The 21,032-nt window shown below is 39.9% G+C and overlaps 1 protein-coding gene and 2 pseudogenes across 4 annotated transcripts in view; all 3 read right to left on the bottom strand.

Moving 5' to 3' along the window:
• The window catches only part of GRAMD1C (GRAM domain containing 1C), a 106,316-nt gene that overhangs the window by 13,798 nt on the left and 71,486 nt on the right, over positions 1-21,032 (bottom strand). For all 3 annotated transcript variants that reach the window (XM_025377444.1, XM_025377445.1, XM_025377448.1), the window contains 2 exons: positions 19,757-19,894; positions 3,021-3,139 (listed from right to left, as the gene is read on the bottom strand). In XM_025377444.1, the coding sequence (XP_025233229.1) occupies positions 3,021-3,139; positions 19,757-19,894 (257 nt within the window). The remainder of the gene's footprint in view (positions 1-3,020; positions 3,140-19,756; positions 19,895-21,032) is intronic.
• Positions 1,660-2,150, bottom strand: LOC112619477 (annotated as a pseudogene). Its single transcript, XR_003118229.1, has one exon. The product of XR_003118229.1 is annotated as a 40S ribosomal protein S16 pseudogene (transcript).
• Positions 15,087-16,945, bottom strand: LOC112618339 (annotated as a pseudogene).

Raw genomic sequence — 21,032 nt, 5'->3', positions numbered from 1 at the left:
AGGATCACTTAAGGTCAGGAATTCGAGACCAGCCTGGCCAATATAAAAACACCCAGCCTCTAAAAAAAAAACCTAAAAAATAAAAAATTAGGCCAGATGCAGTGGCTCATGCCTGTAATCCTAGAACTTTGGGAAGCCAATGTGCGCAGATCACTTGTGGCCAGGAGTTCAAGACCAGCCTGGCCAACATGGCAAAACTCCATCTCTCCTAAAAATACAAAAATTGGCCAGGTGTGGTGGCACATGCCTTGTAATCCCAGCTACTCGGGGGTAGGCTGAGGCAGGAGAATCACTTGAACCCAGGAGGTGAGGTTGCAGTGAGCAAGATCGCCTCACTGTGCTCCAGCCTGCGAGACACAGCAAGACTGTCTCCAAATAAAAAAAAAAAAGAAAGAAAGAAAAAAGAAACGAAAAAGGAAAAAATTAGCTGGGCTTGGTGGCACACGCCTGTAGTCCCAGCTACTTGGGAGAATGAGGTGGGAAGATCATTTGATCCCAGGAGTTTGAGGCTGCAGTGAACTATGATTACACCGCTACACTCTGGCCTGAGCGACAGAGTGAAACCATGTCTCTTAAAGAGAGAAAGGGACTTACAGAAATCGTATTTGCTGCCTCTGTGTCATTTATTTCACTATCAAATTGTTTTTTTTCTTTTAGCCTTGAGGACAAACCATATAATCTCTTATGTGTACTATAAGTTACAGAGTTTTAAGTGTTCCTGTTAGGTGAACAATTCAAAAATCAATTGAATGAAGTAAGGATTCCACCTCAAAATTAATCAAAGTTCAACAAAACCACCCTTCATCAAAAAAGTCAAGGAGGGTAGTAACCAAACAAAACACTGCTTTTCCTAAACAGGATTTTAAATGGTCACTGGCCAAACCTTTCTCATTTTAACCATACCTTTTCTACCTATCCTTTAAGGGGGTGGCGGGGGAGGGGTTCCAAAGTTTTCAAAGACTCCCCAATACCAAAATACCAGACTTTTCTTACGTTTGATAATCTTTTAAGAATTGTTTAAAGGTATGGAAATATGTTCTTTTTAATGATAATGGACAAAACTACAAGAGCACAACTAGTTCAGATGTTAAGAGATGTTTTCAGACTACTTGCAAATCAGATACTTCAACACAAATTGGCTAAACACACACTCCACTGTAAGACACTGCCACTCTGGTCACAGATAAAGAGCATTAAATACCTCGTACAGTATTCAATTTCAAAAACTCAATCTCTTCCCAGGTGTCAAAGCAGCCATCTAGTTATTTGGTCCCTAACTCTTGCAACAATTCTGGAAACCAGATTTCAGTAGTGTTCTCTTTTTTTTTTTTTTGAGACAGGGTCTAGCTCTGTTGCCCAGGCTGGAGTGCAGTGGCTAGAGCATAGCTCGCTGTAATCTCAAATTCCCGGGCTCAAGTGATCCTCCTGCCTCAGCCTCCCGAGTAGGTGGGACTACAAGCACACATCATCATGCCTGGTTAATTTTAATTTTTGTAAAAACAAAGTGTCACTGTGTTGTGCTGTCTGATCTCAAACTCGTGGTCTTAAGTGATCCTCCTACCTGGGCCTCTCGAAGTGCTCGTATTCCAGGAATGAGCCACCACAACTGGCCTGGTATTCTTTTTTTTTTTTTTTCCCACAGTTCTTGAAACTTTAAAGTCCCTCAAAAACTGTTCATTATACAGGTGAATTTTGATAGTCATGATGGGCTTATCAGTTGGATTTCTGGTAGCGAGCACAGGCACCAGGGCCTCCAAACTTTTTGGACTCACAGCGACGGGGATCAGCTACCACCAGGGTCTGGTCATGGATGAGGATGTCTTTGATCTCCTTCTTGGAAGCCTCATCCACATATTTCTGGTAATAGGCCACCAGGGCTTTGGAGATGGACTGACGGATAGCATAAATCTGGGCCACGTGACCACCACCCTTCACAGGGACACGGATGTCCACACCAGCAAATCGCTCCTTGCCGAGAAGCAGAACTGGCTCCAGCAGCTTGTATTGTAGCGTGCGCGGCTCAATCATCTCCAGGGGCCGGCCGTTCACCTTGATGAGAACATTGCCACGTTTGCAGTGCGCCACAGCTGTGGCTGTCTTCTTGCGTCGGAAGACTGCACCGACTGCAGCGGGCCCTTGGACCGCGTGGCTGGGAGCGTGAACTAGAGAACCTAACCGCGCCACGCTGCAACCGGAAAAAAGTGGTATTCTTTTTAAAAAAATATTTTCTTTGGGAGGCTGAGGCAGGCAGATCATGAAGTCAGGAGTTCAAGACCAGCCCGACCAACATGGTGAAACCCTGTCTCTACTAAAAATACAAAAATCAGCCAGGCGTGGTGGTACGTGTCTATAATCCCAGCTACTCAGGAGGCTGAGGTAGGAGAATCGCTTGAACCCCGGGGGGCAGAGGCTGCAGTGAGCCGAGGTTATGCCATTGCATTCCAGCTTGGGCGACAGGAAGACTCCGTCTCAAAAACAAAAACAAAAAGATTGAATATATGAAAGAGTAGGAATGAAGTATAATGACCCTTGTGAGCTCATTAACTAGCTTCAGCAACACTAACTCCTGCCCAGTCTTGCTTCCTTTGTCCTCCATCCCATATTCCCTGCCTCTGCCACCATCCTCTGCCTGGCTAGATGACTTCTAAAGGAAATCCTAGACATCAATATAATGTCATCCATAAATACTTCACTATATCTCTTTATGGATTCTTCCATATATCTCTTTTAAAATAAATATGATTTTCTTTAATACACAGCTGTAATACCATTACTATACATAAAAAATAAACAATTCCTGAAATCTTATAAATACCTTTTAACAAGTGGTTTGTTTGAATTAGGAGTGGGTTGATATGATTCACATGCCTTTTAAGTCTCTTTTAACCTGTAACAGTTTCTCGTCCCTTTTTTCTTGCCATTTGTTTATTGAAACTGTCTTGTAAATTGGTGAACTATAATAGGCATCTTCTCTCTTCCCCCACACATGACTCTTCTGGACACTGACAAAGCAGACGTACCTGCTTTTCAGTGGCAGTGGTGCATTTTCCAGTAAGTGGACTATTAAGGACTATAGTGTAGGTCATGGTTCTCAGCTGGTCACCTCCAAGTTCTGCAGTCCAAGGGGTAGATACTACATCTAACCATAGCAAACACAAAATGAGTTAGTTCTAGAAACTTGAACAGTATAACTGTAAATGAAATCAAAGGAGTTTCTGAATTATTAAAATTTCTATTTTTGACTAGTGCTAACTTCCTTATAACTGGGTATTGTAAGTTTAACATTAAAGAAAAGAGAGATTAAATGTTGAGCACTCTCCTTAAATGTGGCATATTGCCCATCTCTGACCCATTTATTTCTAAATTGTTTATTAATACCCTTTTTCCTTTAAGATAAAATTAAAAGTTGTTTCATCTGTAAGCTTCCTTTTAAAGTCCTCAGTACCTATGAAGAGAAGTAATGATGCCAGCTTTATCAAACAGAGACGGAACAACACTTTAACATTCCCACCATTGAGGACAAAACTTTAAAAGATTTTTGTCATTATGAAACCATCTGACCTTGACATCAACTTACATAGAAATTATGTCAATGTTATGAGAAATCATGTAATGTCAGTGCTTGTCTGCTAAAATCTTTAATCAAGGTAAGGCAATGGAACATAAATGATTATATAATCTGTCTTAAGAAGACTATAAGATCATATCTTTATGTTTATGGCAAGATCCTGGTAAAAATTCTCTTTTATTTGCTTAGGGACAATATAGTGATTAAATACACACTTGAACAGAAATATAGTTCTAGAACACAGTGAAGGTCATTTCATGGAAGCCAAAAATTTAAAAAGTATAAATAAAAGCGTTAAAAACTCTATTGAGAGACATGACTATGTCACCTAATGGCCTAGCACAAATCGACTTAGGCAAGTACCAGCATGTTTGACGGCTATTCACCAATATCCTAAAGCATAGGAGCCTTTATCTAACCCATTTTACTCATCGTCAAAGGAAGGACGTAAGGCTTTAGAATGCAGCCAGTTTTACTCAACTTCTTTTATATTGCTAGATGTGAGGATTTAATGAGGGATCCTGAAATTGCCTTTTGAGTATCTGGCAAAATCTTGTAACTAAATTAAAAAGGCAAAATCACAAACCATAGTGTCTATCATCCAGGATTTGCTGTAAAATGATTTATTTAGGTACATATAAAAGAAGATATACAACTAATTCTAAATTACTTTTCAGAAGATTACTTTGGTCATATGTCAGCCTGTTTCAGGAAAATGATACAATCTATTGTTAATAAGAAATAGAATTTAAAGATGTAATTTCATTCTGCTGTTAAAACTGCACACTACTCAATGAAGCAACTATCAACAAGGATAAATGAAAAGTATTGGTCTTCCCATGAATGTTACCCTTGTAGTTTCAGTGATGTTACCAATAAGGCCTACTGAGTATTGCTTACCAGAACATCACCTAATTAACATCATCTTGGAATAGTCAATCCTCCAATACCTAAATTAAGCTTATCATAATGTAAAAAAACCTGGAATGAATTGTAGGAAAAATGGCCAGTACGCAAAAGGACATATGAACCATTTTGATATATTAATCCAAAATAATAGAAGGCAGGAATGGCAGAATTTTAAAAATCCTGTGATGTAATAGCGTTTTAAATTGGTGAACCTTCATGCCCATTAGGATAGCTATTATAAATAATAATAACAAGTGTTGGCAAGGCTGTGGAGAAATTGGAAACTTTGTGCATTGCTTGTGGAAATGTAAAATGATACAGTCATATGGAAAATAGTATGGCCACTCCTCAAAAAATTAAAGATTGAATTTTAATTTTTATATGATGCAGCAATTCCATTTCTAGGTATATAACCAAAAGAACTGGAAGCAGGGATGTGAACAGATGGTTGTATGTCAATGTTCATGGTGGCATTATTTATAATAGCTAACATGTGTAAACAACCCAAATGTCATTAATGGATAAATGGATAAACAAAATGTGGTATCTACATGCAATGGAATATTACTCAGCCTTAAAAAAGGAATAAATTCTCATACATGCCCCAACATGGATGAGCCTCGAAGGCATTATGCTAAGTGTATTAAGCCTGTCACAGAAGGACAAACATTGTATTATTCCACTTATGCAAGGCACCTTGAGTAGTCAACTTCACAGAGACAGAAAATAGAATGGTGATCATCAAGAATGGAAGAAATGGAGGGTTAGTGTTTAACAGGTATAGCATTTCAGTTTGGAAAGATGAAAAAGTTCTGAAGATGGATGGTGGCAATGGTTGCCCAATAATGTGAATGCACTTAATGCCACTGAGCTGTCCACTTAAAAATGGTTAAATGGGAGCCGGGCGCGGTGGCTCATGCCTGTAATTCCAGCACTTTGGGAGGCCAAGGTGGGTGGATCATGAGGTCAGGAGATCGAGATCATCCCGGCTAACACAGTGAAACCCCATCTCTACTGAAAATACAAAAAATTAGCCGGGTGTGGTGGCCGGCACCTGGGAGGTGGAGCTTGCAGTGACCCGAGATCGCGCCACTGCACTCCAGTCTGGGCGACAGAGCGAGACTCCATCTCAAAAAAAAGAAAAAAAAAGGTTAAATGGTAAATTTTATCTTATGTACATTTTGCCATAATTTTAAAATTGATGCGTCTAGGCAAGTGGCATATGGATGTTTTTACACTCTTCATACAATTTTTCTGGAGCTTTACATATTTTTAAATGTAAAAGTTGGGTAAAAAGACTTAAAACTGAGCTTTAATTAAAGGTCCTGTCAGGGGGTTGGGTCAAGATGGTGAACTAGATGGTGAACTAGAAGCTGCTCATGTGTGCTGCTCTCACAGATAGGAAACAACAGCATTGGTGAACACTGACCCTACTAGCTGATCATCTAAGAAACCATGTCAGAATTCATCCAGGCAGCAAGGGGACACAGAGGGCAGAGAGGAACAAAGCTGGGCAGCAGCTCCTCTGGGATCAGTGCATATTGGGGGAACCCACCCCCAATATTTCAACATAGGTTCTTTCTATTTTACCTAAGTGTCAGCCAGCTGAGAAATAATGAGAAAGAGTACAAAGAGAAGAATTTTACAGCTGGGCCTCCAGGGGAGACATTACATATTGGGAGGATCATGAGGCCCACCTGAGCCGCAAAAACAGCAGGTTTTTATTAAGGACTTTAAAAGGGGAGGGAGTGTACAAACAGGGAGTAGGTCACAAAGATCACATGCTTCAAAGGGCAAAAAGGAGAACAAAGATCACATGCTTCCAAGACCAGTAAAGATCACAAGGCAAAGGGCAAAGCAAAGGTCACAAGGCAAAGGGCGAAATCAAAAACTCCTGATAAGGGTCTATGTTCAGCTGTGCACGTATTGTCTTGAGAAACATCACAGAGTTCAAGAGCACAGAACCGGTCTGACCTCAAATTTACCAGGGTAGGGTTTCTTCCCCACCTAATAAGCCTGGGGATACTGCAGGAGACCAGGGCATATTTCAGTCCTTACCTCAACCGCATCAGACAGACACTCCCAGAGCAGCCATTTATAGACCTCCCCCCAGGAATGCATTCCTTTCCCAGGGTCTTAATTATTAATATTCCTTGCTAGGAAAAGAATTCAGCGATATCTTCCCTATTTGCACATCCGTTTATAGGCTCTCTGCAAGAAGAAAAATATGGCTCTATTCTGCCCGACCCCACAGGCACTCAGACCTTATGGTTGTCTTCCCTTGTTCCCTGAAAATCACTGTTATTCTGTTCTTTTTCAACGTGCACTGATTTCATATTGTTCAAATACACGTTTTACAATCAATTTGTACAACAGTGGTCCTGAGGTGACGTGCATTATCAGCTTACAAAGATAACAGGATTGAGAGATTAAAGACAGGCATAAGAAATTATGAGTATTATTTGGGAACTGATAAATGTCCATGAAATCTTCACAATTTATGTTCAGAGATTGTAGTAAAGACAGGCATAAGAAATTATAAAAGTATTAATTTGGGGAACTGATAGATGTCCATGAAATCTTCACAATTTATGTTCCTCTGTCACGGCTCCAGCCGGTCCCTCTGTTTGGGGTCCCTGACTTCCCACAACAAGCATGGAGCCAGGAAAAGCTCCTCAATATGGAAAAGGATGAGTGAGTGAGAGTTCCCTGGAGGACTGTACACAGGGACCTGTGCAAGACTAGGATTGGGAGAATTCCCCTGGTTCCCCTGGCCCCACCCCATGCTTCTAAACTGAGGCAGAGAGCCACCCCAGAGTTTCTGCAGTGACCACTCTCAAGTCCATGGGGATCTCTATAAGCCTTGGACTCCGGAACAGAATGACACCAGTACCATATCCCCAGTAGAGGCCATGGTCCTGCCTGGGAGCAGTAAGATTACTGCACTCTGCCTTGCCATACAAGACTTGGTGCTAGCCTTCAGCCCAACAGTCCCACTGCTGCCTGAAATCAGCTGGCAGCCACAGCTTCCTGTTGCCCCAGGAAACACCCTGACAGCAGGGTAGGTGACTCCCACCCACCCCTGCTGCTGGTAGCCAGACAGGCCATGCCTGCTAGAGTGTCCAGCCCAGTGGTCTCCCTTCTGCCCCAACTATGGGGGCAGGCACAACCCCGTGTTCCCCTAGGAAGTATCTAGACAGCAGACTAGGTGACCACATCCAGTCCCACAGCTCTTAGCTGAGTAGGACGTGCAGACCTGAGTGATGCCCAAGGAGGAAGAAGCCATCCCTTTCAGATCACTGAGAGAGGTGAGATGCCCAGGTATGCAAGGCAGTGGAGGGGCAGAGTGTAATTCTTGCTGCAGGGTTGACCTGGCAAGCATATGGCCTGTCTGCCAACCATGGCCTCTGCTTAAAAGAGCCCTGTGATTCAAAACACCCAACAAAAGAAATGTGACTCAGAGCCAGTCAAAGGGGGCTCCTCCAAGGCCCAAGAGCCGACTAGGGTAGGGGGTCATCACTTTCCCTTTTCACCCCAGAGCACTACTACCAACCATGCCAAAACACAAATGAGTTGTGCTGCAGCGTTAAGAGCCTGCCAGCTAATACTCTTAAACACTACCTACTAGATCACAGCCCAAAACACAACACCAAAATATTTTGCCAGTATACAATACCTGTGAAAACAAAGGTGACACCTGTGAAAACAAAGGGCTCCCACCAGCACCCCTGCCCCAGTCAATGCACAAGCACCCCACCATGCCATCATGGCTGCTGGCATTCATGAGCAGCACAGATCCCACTGCCATCACCCCAGTGAATTGCTTTGGCCAGCAACCCCATTGGAGTATTATGGCCAGTGAACCAGGAACACCTTCACCCCTCCAGTGCAACAGATTTCTAATGTCGAAGGGCCAGAGAACAAAGCTGGGGACACACAAAATTATGTGCTCTAACTCTAGCCCCCCACAGTTAGAGCACACAGTCCAGGAGTTCTGAGCTGGGCCTGGGCCCCCTGAAATCTTCCAGAAGTGAAGACAGTCAACTGAACCCACCTTATTCCACAATCAAACCCCCATGGGCATCAAAGAAAAAAAACCCATCCAAAAGACAGCAGCTTCAAAGATTAAAGGAACATCAGTCCATACAGATGAGAAAGAACCAGTGCAAGAACTCTGGCAACTCAAAAAGTTGGCATGTCTTCCTACCTCCAAACAATTATACTAGTTCCCCAGCAACGGTTCTTAACCAGGCTGAAATTACAGACGTAGAATTCAGAATATAGATAGGAATGAAAATCATTGAAATTCAGGAGAAACTCAAAACCCAATCCAAGAAATCTAAGGAATACAATAAAATGGTACAAGAGCTAAAAGACAAAATGGCCACTTTAAGAAAGAATCAAACTGATCTGATAGCACTGAAAAACTCACTCTAAGAATTTCATAATACAAATTGCAAGTATTAACAGCAGAATAGACCAAGCTGAGAAAAGAATCTCACAGGGCTGGTTCTCCAAATTAACTGAGACAAAGGAAAAAGAATAAAAAAGAACAAAACCTCTGAGGAATATGGGATTATGTAAAGAGACCAAATCTATGCCTCACTGGCATCCCTATAAGACAGGGATAGAGAACAAGCAACTTGGAAAACATATTTGAAAACATCATCCACAAAAACGTCCCCAACCTCACTAGAGAGGCCAATATTCAAATTCAGGAAATGCAGAGAACCCCTATAAGATACATACAAGACAACCATCCCCAAGACACCTAGTCATCAGATTCTCTAAGATCAACGTGAAACAAAAAATATTAAAGGCAGCTAGAGAGAAGGGGCAGGCCACCTGCAAAGGGAACCCCATCAGGCCAACAGAGGACCTTTCAGCAGAAACTCTATATTTGAGGGCTTGAGGGCCTATATCCAGCATTCTTAAAGAAACTAAGACCAAGAATTTCATATCCAGCCAAACTAAGTTTCATAAGTGAAGGAGAAATAAGATCATTTTCAGACAAGCAAATGCTAAGGGAATTTGTTACCTGCCTTACAAGAGGTCTTTAAGGTGCTACTAAACATCCAAATGAAAGACTGTTAGCAGCCACCACAAAAACACACTTAAGTACATAGACCACTGACACTATAAAGCAACTACACAATCAAGTCTGCAAAATAACCAGCTAAACAACACAACGACAGGATCAAATCCACATATATCAATATTAACGGGCTTAATGCCCCAATTAAAAGGCAGCAGAAAGTTGGATAAATAAGACCCAACCGTATGCTGTTTTTTTGTTTTGTTTTGTTTTGTTTTGAGATGCAGTCTTGCTCTGTCACCCAGGCTGGAGTGCAGTGGCGTGATCTCAGCTCCTGGGTTCAAGCAATTCTCCTGTCTCAGCCTCCTGAGTAGCTGGGACTACAGGCAGGCGCCACCATGCCCAGCTAATTTTTTATATTTTTAGTAGAGATGGATTTTCACCATGTTAGCCAGGATGGTCTCGATCTCCTGACCTCGAGATCTGCCTGCCTAGGCCTCCCAATGTGCTAGGATTACAGGCGGCAACCACCGTGCACAGCCAACTGTATGCTGTCTTTATAGACCCATCTCACATGCAACGGCATCCATAGGCTCAATGTAAAGGGGTGGAGAAAACTCTGGCAAGCAAATGAAAAATAAAAAAAGTAGAGATTGCTATTCTAATGTCAGACAAAACAGACCTTAAGCCAACAATGATTTAAAAAGACAAATAAGAGCATTACATAAAGGTAAAGGGTTCAATTCAACATGAAGATTTAACTATCCCAAGTATGTATGCAATCAACACAGGAGCATCCAGACTCATGAAACAAGTTCTTAGAGACCTACAAAGAGACTTAAATAACCACACAGTAATAGTGGGAGGCTTCAACACCCCATTAACAGTATTAGACAGATCTTTGAGGCAGAACTAACAAAGATAGTTGTGACCTGAACTTGACACTTAACCAAATGGACCTAACAGACATCTACAGAGCTCTCCACCCCAAAACAGCAGAATATACATTCTTCTTATTTGCACCTGGCACATACTCTAAAAACTGACCACACAATCAGCCATTAAACAATTCTCAGCAAATATAAAAAATCAAAAATTATATTAACCACACTCTTGGACCACAGCACAAAAACAACAGAAATCAATACTAAGAAGATCACTAAAAATCATACAATTACATGGAAATTAAACAACCTGCTCCTGATGACTTCTGAGTAAACAATGAAATTAAGGCAGAACTCAGGAAATTCTTTGAAACTAATGAGAACAAAGACAGAAAATACCAGAATCTCTGGGACACAGCTAAAGCAGGGTTAAAAGTTTACAGTGCAAAACACCCACATGAAACAGTTAGAAAGATCTAGAAAGAACAAGCTAACATCATACCTAGAGGAACTAGAAAAACCAGAGCAAATCAACCCCAAAGCTAGCAGAAGACAGGAAATAACCAAAATCCGAGCTAAATAGAATGAAATTGAGAAGTGAAAAACCATACAAAAGATCAATGAAATCATGAAATCATAAGTTGGCTCTTGAAAGAATAAATAAGATTAATAGACTACTAGCTAGACTAATTTAAAAGAGAAGATCCAAATAAACACAATCAGAAATGACAAAGGGAACATTACCACCGACCCCACAGAAATTTAAAAAAAACAAAACAAAACAAAAAAACACCCAGAGACTATTATGAACACCTCTATGCACAAAAACTAGAAAACCTAGAAGAAATGGATAAATTTCTGGAAATATAGAACCTCCCAAGATTGAGCCAGGAAGAAATTAAAACCCCATACAGACCAAGAATGAGTTCCAAAATTGAACCAGTGATTAAAAGCCCATCAACCAAAAAAAGCCCAGGACCAGATGGATTCACAGCCAAATTCTACCAGACATGTAAAGAAGAGCTGGTACCATTCCTACTGAAACTATTCAAAAAAAAATTGAGGAGGAGGAACTTCTCCCTAACTCATTCTATGAGGCCAGCATCATTCAGCATCATTCTGATACCAAAACCTGGCAGAGAAACAACACAAAAAGAAAACCTGAGGCCAATATGTTTGATGAGCATTGATGCAAAAATCCTCAACAAAATACTAGCAAACTGAATCCAGCAGCACATCAAAAAGTGAATTCACCACAATCAAGTAGGCTTTATCCCTAGGATGCAAGGTTGGTTCAACATACGCAAATCGTAAGTGTGATTCATCACATAAACAGAACTAAAAACAAAAACCATGTGATCATCTCAGTAGATACAGAAAAGGCTTTCAATACAATTCAACATCTGTTCATGTTAAAAACCCTCAACAAACCAGGCACTGAAGGAACATACCTCAAAATAATAAGAGCCACCTATGACAAACCCCACAGCCAGCAAAAGCTGGAAGAATTCCCCTTGAGAACTGGAACGAGACAAAGATGCCCACTCTCATCACTTCTATTCAACATAGTACTGGAGGTCCTGACCAGAACAATCAGGCAACGGAAAGAAATAAAAGGCATCCAAACAGGAAATCAAACTGTATCTATTTGCAGAAGATATGATTTTTATACCTAGAAAACCCCATAGTCTGCCCAAAAGCTCCTAGATCTGATGAGCAACTTCAGCAAAATTTCAGGATACAAAAATCAATATACAAAAATCAGTGGTTTTCTATACCCAACAACATCCAAGCTGAGTGCCAAGTCGAGACCACAATCCCATTCATTATAGCAAAAGAAAAAAAAAGTAAAATACCTAGAAATACGGTTAACCAGGAAGGTGAAAGATCTCTACAACAAGAATTATAAAATATTGCTCAAATAAATCAGAGATGACACAAATGGAAAAACATTCCATGCTCCTGATAGGAAGAATCAATATTGTTAAAATGTTCATACTGCCCAAAGCATTTTACAGATTCAGTGCTATTCCTATCAAACTACCAATGACATTCTTCACAGAATTAGGAAAAAACTTTTCTAAAAATCGTATGGAACCAAAAAAGAGCCCAATAGCCAAAGTAATCCTAAGCAAAAAGAACAAAGCTGGAGGCATCACAATACCCAACTTCAAGCTATACTATAAGACAACTGGAACTAAAACAGCATGGTACTGGTATGAAAACAGACACATAGACCAATGGAACAGAACAGAGAGCCCAGAAATAAAGCCGCACACCTACAACCATCTGGTCATCAACAAAGTTGACAAAAAAAAGCAATGGGAAAATGACTCCCTATTCAATAAATGGTGCTGGAATAACTGGCTAGCCATATGCAGAAGATTGAAACTGGCCCCCTTCCTTACACCATATATAAAAATCAGTTCAAGATGGATTAAAGACTTAAATATAAAACTTAAAACTATAAAACCCTTGAAGAAAATTTAGGAATGACCGGGCACGGTGGTTCACGCCTGTAATCTCAGCCGTCTAGGAGGCTGAGGCAGGCGGATCACTTGAGCTCAGGAGTTCAAGACCAGCCTGGGCGAGATGGTGAAACCTCATCTCTACAAAAAAATACATAAATTATCCAGGTGTAGTAGTGTGCACCTATAGTCCCAGCTACTTGGGGGGCTGAGGCAGGAGAATTGCTTGAGTCCAGGAGGTTGAGGCTGCAGTAAGCTATGTTTGCACCACTGCACTCCAGCCTGGGTGACACAGTGAGACCCTGTCTCGAAAAAGAAAAAAAAAAAAGAAAGAAAATTTGGAAAATACCATTCTGGACATAAGCCCTAGCAAAGATTTCATGATGAAGACATCAAAAGCAATTGCAACAACAAAAAAATTGACAAATGGGGCATAATTAAACTAAACAGTATCTGCAAAGCAAAAGAAACTACCAACAGAGTAAACAGACAACCTACAGAATGGGAGAAAATATTTACAAACTATGTGTCTGAAAATGCTCTAACATCCAGAATCTATAAGGAACTTAAAGAAATTAATAAGCAAAAAAAAAACACAACCCAATAAAAAAGTAGGCAAGGGATATGAACAGACACTTTTCAAAAGAAGACATACATCTGGCCAGCAAGCATATGAAAAAATGCTCAACATCCCTAATCACTAGAGAAATGCATATCAAACTACAGTGAGATATTATCTCACACCAGACAGAATGGCTATTATTAAAAAGTCAAAAAATAACAGCTGTGAGGTTGCAGAGAAAAAGGAATGCTTATACACTGCTGCTGGGAGTGTAAGTTAGTTCAGCCATTGTGGAAAGCAGTTTGGCAATTTCTCAAAGAACTTAAAACAGAACTACCATTTGACCTGAGAATCCCATTACTGGGTATCTAACCACAGGAATATAAATTGTTCTACCATAAAGACACATGCACAAGTATATTAATCACAGCACTATTCACAATAGTAAAGACATGCAATCAACCTAGATGCCCATCAATGGTAGACTGGATAAAGAAAACATGGTACATATACACCATGGGATAGTATGCAGTCATAAAAAAGAACAAGGCCATGCCCTTTGTAGCAACATGTATGGAGCTGGAGGCCATTATCCTGAGCGAACTACTGCAGGAACAGAAAACTAAATAACCATGTTTTCACTTACAAGTGGGAGATAAACATTGAGTACACACGGCCACAAAGAAGGGAACAGTAGACACTGGGGCCTACTTGAGGGTGGAGGTGGAAGGAGGGTAAGGACTGAAAACTACCTATTGGGTACCATGCATATTACCTGGGTCACAAATTAATCTGTACACCAAACTCCCATGACACACAATTTACCTGTATAACAAATGTGTACATGTACCCCTGAAACTAAAAGATCAAAAACATTTAAAAAGTAGTGTCATGTAACTGTAAACAATGATTTAAAAGAACACAGATTTAAAAGACCCCCTAATTTTGGCCAGGTGCGGTGGCTCACACTGTAATCCCAGCACCTTGGGAGGCCGAGGCAGGTGGATCACCTGAGGTCAGGAGTTCGAGACCAGCCTGGGCAACATGGTGAAATCCCATCTCTATAATCAAAATTAGCTGGGCGTGGTGGCGGGCACCTGTAATCCTAGCTACATGGGAGGCTGAAGCAGGAGACTCACTTGAACCCGGGAGGTGGAGGTTGCAGTGAGCCGAGATCGCGCCATTGCACTCCACCCTGGGCAACAAGAGCGAGGCTCCGTCTCAAAAAAAATTTTAAAAAAGACTCCCTACTTTGATTTATTTTTCTCACATGAAAATGTTTAATGTTTATGCTGATGCATATCTGAGTGCTTATCATCAAATCAAAGTGTGAAGTAAAAAAAGGCAGTTTAAGAATGTTCCAGTGTTTCAAAGAGAGCACTTTTTAAAACGTATATACATGAAAAACATTTCATTATACCATAAAATAAATGCAGCACCGTAAGATAAAGGAAGACTAATATATATGGAGTTTTGGTCTTTCTCCCCTCTACAGCTGCAACCATCTTCAACTTGCTGAACTTAACTCAATGGTTGCAGGAATTTTTTGCCTTTTTTTTTGGTCTCCTATTCAGTTCACATTTCAGGCTGTTCAGCAGATGCCTGTGATTCTGGAGATTCAAATCACTGGTGAAAGTTTTTTCTCTGTTTCCTCAGTTTTTCAGGAGCTTTTCTTCATAAAATGATCTCCTGCTGTCTGAAGTACCTTCGGTCTTCCTCATCAACAAAAACTAAATTCAAAAAGTACCTTACTGAAAATTTTTTATTCACATCTCTCTGTTGGAGTAGGGTCATATCCCACTAAAAATAGTCTCATTGGAATTGATTCACCTTTTACTGGTGCACCATCCATTATTTCATATTTGGTGATTGTTTCTGTTTCTGCTGTGGTACTGGGTCCAATTCCTGTGATCTCTTTTTTGATCAGTTGTAACTCCATATGTTGTATATTTGTTCTTACTACTAAGAAATAAATTTTTCCGACTATTACATGCTTTAAATGATACCTTGATTTATTATATTCAAATTATATATGTAGACAATCTTCAATGCCCACTTTTTGTTGGTTTTTTTTGTTTGTTTTTCTGTTTTGGAGACGGAGTCTCACTCTGTCGCCCAGGCTGGAGTGCAGTGGTGCGATCTCGGCTCACTGCAAGCGCCACCTTGCGGCTTCACGCCATTCTCCTGCCTCAGCCAGTAGCTGGGACTACAGACGCCCGGCACCAAGCCCGGCTAATTTTTTGTATTTTTAGTGGAGACGGAGTTAAGTGGAGACGGGGTTTCACCGTGTTAGCCAGGACGGTCTCAATCTCCCGACCTCGTGATCCGTCCGCCTCTGCCTCCGCCTCTGCCTCCGCCTCCCAAAGTGCTGGGATTACAGGCCTGAGCCACGGCGCCCGGCCTCAATGCCCACTTCTATCTTAATACAATTGTTAACATCAGGACAGGTGGCAAGCTGGTGAACAATAAGATCATATTCTTTTAGTAAATCTGTCAGTGTTCTTACTATTGTCACTTTAAGAAAATACCTCCAGCGAACACTTGCATAAATTCAGAATCATAACTTCTTCTCTGAGTCACTTCTCCAGGTGAGGCTAATTCTTGCATTAGGTTTATAAATTCATGAGCATTACTCTTGTCATTGAAAAGTTCCATTTGACCTATAAATTCAATTCTAATTCCTTCGTGCTCTAGCCTCTATCCAGGTTGCATAAAGGCTACATTTACCTTTCCTGAAACAGATTCTCCATTATAAAGAGATAGTGTTTTTCTACTTTGCCATTTTCAGTTTTCATTTCTGTCATTTTCCTGGCTTCCCCATCATTAAAGACAATATTGATCTCACAAATTGGACCAAAAAAAGCCTTCAAGAAAACTCATTGTCAGCACTGCCGCCACATCCCCCCTACTTTACTCCTCTTCACTCAGAACTCTCAGCCCCAGCTCCCTCTGCTCAGCACCCCCAATTTGGAAAATTTAGATCCAGTGGTGGTCATTTGAGTGCCAGAATTAGATTCAATCCACAAATAATTGATTATTTTAAAAAATCATTAAATTCTTACTATTTTTAAAAAGAAGCCTTTAAAACTCGATCTCAAGAAATACCAGCCCAGGTGTGGTAGCTCACATTTGCCCCACTTTGGGAGGCTGATGTGGGAGGATCATTTGAGGCCACAAGTTCAAGACCAGCCTGGGCAACATAGGGAGATGCTTGTCTCTATAAAAAATGTTTTAAAATTGGCCAGGCATTGTGATGCACACCTGTGGTCCCAACTGCTGAGGCTGAGGTAGGAGGATCACTTGAGCCCAGGAGGTAGAGGCTACAGTGAACTGTGATTGCACCACTGCACTCCAGCCTGGGCAACAGAGTGAGACACTGTCTCAAAAAAAGAAAGAAAGAAATACTACAACTTTGATTACCAGGTAGCAAGTCAGAGGAGAGCAGTATGCTTTGCAGTCATGATCAGATTCTCTTTTGTAATAAAGCTTCTGACTAATTCTAGGTCTAGTCAGCAACATACTTATAACTGTTTACATTTAGAATTAGCTGGAAGCCTTTGCTTTGCAAAGCCATTTATAACATCAGACAGTCAATATAATCATTGATATTGAAGCCAGATATATCAGAAAACAAATGCAGTTGTGTTTCAGAAAACAAACTTCATTTATCACCAGCATAGAACAACGTCCTAATTCCTCCTGGGTCTTTTCAGCCATAAAAATGGCGGTGTAACATTAACAGGCATCCTCTTAGAAGACAAAGGGAAATAATGTATCCAGTTCTTCTGAAATACCAAGTTCTCTAGGTAGAAATGAGTCACAAGAAAATACAAAATAGATTCAGAAGAAACATAAGTTAAATATTAGCTACTGAGTAAAGAGGAAGATTTGTATCTCAGGCATCCCACATTTTCAAAACTGGAAGAACAGAAAAAATAATTTCTTTTAATTATAAAACTCATAATCACAAGACAATAGCTATTGATAGCAATCTCTTTGCTACTCTACCATCAATAATAAGAACAAAATTGATTTTGGTTCCTAGTATTCATAACAATATCATCTACGAATACATAATTACATGTAGGCCAGGCATGGTGGCTCACGCCCATAATCCCAGCTCTTTGGGAGGCCAAGGCAGGTGGATCACCTGAGCTCCGGAATTTGAGATTGGCCTGGAGCAACACAGCAAGACCCTGTCTCTACCACAAAAAAAAAAAAAAAAGCCAAGCATGTTGGTGCATGCCAGTAATCCCAGCTACTCCAGAGGCTGAAGCACAAGAATCACTTGAGCCCAGGAGGTGGAGGTTGCAGTGAGCCGAGATTGCACCATAGCACTCCAGCCTGGGTGAGAGAGCGAGACCCTGTCTCAAAAAAAAAAAAAAAAAAAAAAAAAGTATATATATATACACGTTTACATAAAAGTTTCAAATAAAGGAATAATATCTAATGGTTAATAAAATACTTAGATTATAAACTAAATTGCGGCTAGGCGCAGTGGCTCATTCCTGTAATCCTAGTACTTTGGGAGGCTGAGGGGGACAGATTGCTTGAGCCCAGGAGTTTGAGACTAGCATGGCCAACACGGCAAAACCCCTCTACTAAAAAAAATACAAAAATTATCCAGGCATAGTGATGCATGGCTGTAATCCCAGCTACTCAGGAGACTGAGGCACAAGAATCGCTTGAACCTGGGAGGTAGAGGTTGCAGTGAGCTGAGATTGCACCTCTTCACTCCAGCTTGGGTGTGGGTGACAGAGCAAAACTCTGTCTCAAATAAATAAACAAATAAAATTGACTATAGAACAACTTTCTCTTTGACTATGTCAAATGACTCACCTTATCTGAATTTCTGCTGCTGCTGCTGAATTCTAATTTTATGTAGCAGGCTAAATCATGTGCTCCCAAAGTTAATAAAATATCTAAAATATTTAGGATAAATTCAGTTGCAAACTAACTATAAGCTTATTTGAGATGCTTACCAAAATAAAACTTACATTTATTTATTTATTTATTTATTTATTTATTTATTTTGAGACAGTCTCAATCTATCACCCAGGCTGGAGTGCAGTGGCACAATCTCAGCTCACTGCAACCTCCAACTCCCAGGCTCAGGAGATCCTCCCACCTCAGCCTCCCAAGTAGCTGAGACTACAGGTGTGTACCACCATGCCCAGCTAATTTTTGTATTTTTTGGTACAGACGGGTCCAGGCTGGTCTCAAACTCCTAGGCTCGAGCAATTCACCCGCCTCAACCTCCCAACGTGCTGGGATTATAGGCATGAGCCACCATACCCAGTCCCAAAATAAAACTTTTTAACACATAATCAATGAAATTCTTCTTATGAGGATTTAACCATTAATTTCCAATTAAGAAATTTAACCAACTTCTTAGGTGGAACTTTTAAAAATATATTATCTTTGACGTAGTCCATAGATACTGCAGTCTCAAGTGTGTAGCTCCATGATTTTCACAAAGGGAATACATACATGTACCACCACTCCGATCAGGATATAGAACTTATACAAGCATCCCAAAAGCTCCCTCCCAGTCTTTACTTACCTGACTCTCCACAACAGTAACTACTATGCTGACTTTATGTCCATAAATTTGTTTGGCCTGGTTTTTATCTTTATATAAAGAAATTATGTAGCATGTACTCTTTTATATCTGGCTTCTTTTGCTCAACATTGTTATCTGTGAGTTCTACTCATATTGTTACAAGTATCAGTACTTTGTATTTTTTTCATTGTTATATAGGATTCTTTTGTAGGAATACACACAATCTATTCATCCATTTTATTACTGATGGCCACCTGAACTGTTTTGAGTTTGGGACCATCATAAATAATGTTGCTATGAACACTGTAGCACATCATTCAGAGTACAAATGTACCCATTTCTGAAGAATGTATACCTAGGAGTGGAACTGCTGAGTCACAGAGAATTCATACCTTTAGTAGTTACTGACAAGCTTTTTGGCAAAGTGGGTGTTGCAATTTACACTCCACCAAAATTCAGTTATTTCACTTGAAACCATTTTGAATTGAGTTCAACCTAATTGAATTGGTACCTTAATGAATAAATATACTTTTAGTTTTCAAAAGGTCTGAACTTACTTGTTGGAAGCATTGCCTAATTAAATTATTATACTGTTCACATGTGAATTTAACCAAATATTTGAATACCAGTTTATATACTGCCAAAATAAAATCAAAGCATGTCTAATTCTTCCTCCTCACAACATAAATCAGTTTATATAGGCTCAACCTTCTAAGAATAATAGCATTCTCCCAAATTTATCATTAGGTAAGAACACAAGGACTAACCTATTATATTTCTAGAACTGGCAAACTTCTGCATAAAGCGTGAACTGGTAAAAAGCAATTCAAACATTCTGTCAGCACTGATATGAAAAACACGGTTGATAAAAAGTCTTCCATGAAGATCTTTCTCAGAAACATTTTCTGGAAAAACAGAAACACAAACCAAAAGAGAAGAAATAAAGAAAGATTATTTTAACGCTTTAGGGGGTTTTGTGGGGTTTTCTTTGTATTGTTTTATTTTGGGCATAAAATCATTTTTAAATATGATTACAATGAGGAGAACATTCCAGAACACTATTAAAACTCCAAATAGGAATTAAATATATACATATGTATGACCTATAACTATGCATAACAATATATAGTTAACTAAACTACATATAATCAATATTTCAACTGTCAAAACCCAAAAGATACAGAAGTATTTAACTTGAATGATACCAAATGGCCATAATACTCAAAAGAATATTTCAAAAGGGACAAAGACAATATACAGACACATAAGATAGTATCTACCATATAAATTAGCAACTTCTACCTCTGAATGCTCACTCAGTAAATATTAATTTATCAATGGCTATAATATCTGCTGCACTTAGCTTATCAGCCTGAATAATGTTTCAACTTGACTTAATGTTCACTACCCAAAGACAAGAATGACTATAATCACAACCTATTCTCAACACGACACATTAAAAGAACTAAGAAATCCTTCTGAAAAGTATTCATCAAAGCTAAATAATGCCCAATGAAATATTGCATTTTTTCTGGGAATTTGATAATCATAATGATGTTGAAAACTACTAGTGACAAATGAAGAAGCAATATCTTGCTCACCTATTCTCATATGCCCTGGAAATATTATATAAAATACCCCATACTTACATAGTGCTTACTATATGTTAGACATTGTGCTACATACCTTACAAGTATTGACTCATCCTCTCTGCAATTCTATGAGATAAGTGGTAGTTATCATCATTATTTCCAGATGAGGAAACAGAATCACAGAAATAATTGCCAAGGCTCCATGGCTAGTGAGTGACTGACCTGGAATTTGAACCCACTCCAGCTCCAGAGCACACAAACTTAACATCTATTTTATATTGCCAGAAGGAATTTAACTTAGAAGAACCAAACAGAAAAGAAAAAAAAAAAAATACCTAGGAACAGAAGCCTGGCATAATAGAGGAAGTAGCATAAAGCAATCCAATATGAAATTGTAATGATTTCAGGACCAGGATCATTTACTATTATTTCAAGGATTATGCCCCATTGA

This window comes from Theropithecus gelada, chromosome 2 (assembly GCF_003255815.1).
Source record: "Theropithecus gelada isolate Dixy chromosome 2, Tgel_1.0, whole genome shotgun sequence".
Taxonomy (NCBI): domain Eukaryota; kingdom Metazoa; phylum Chordata; class Mammalia; order Primates; family Cercopithecidae; genus Theropithecus; species Theropithecus gelada.
The sequence above is the reverse complement of the archived record's forward strand: the minus strand, read 5'-3'. Positions and strand labels throughout refer to the sequence as shown.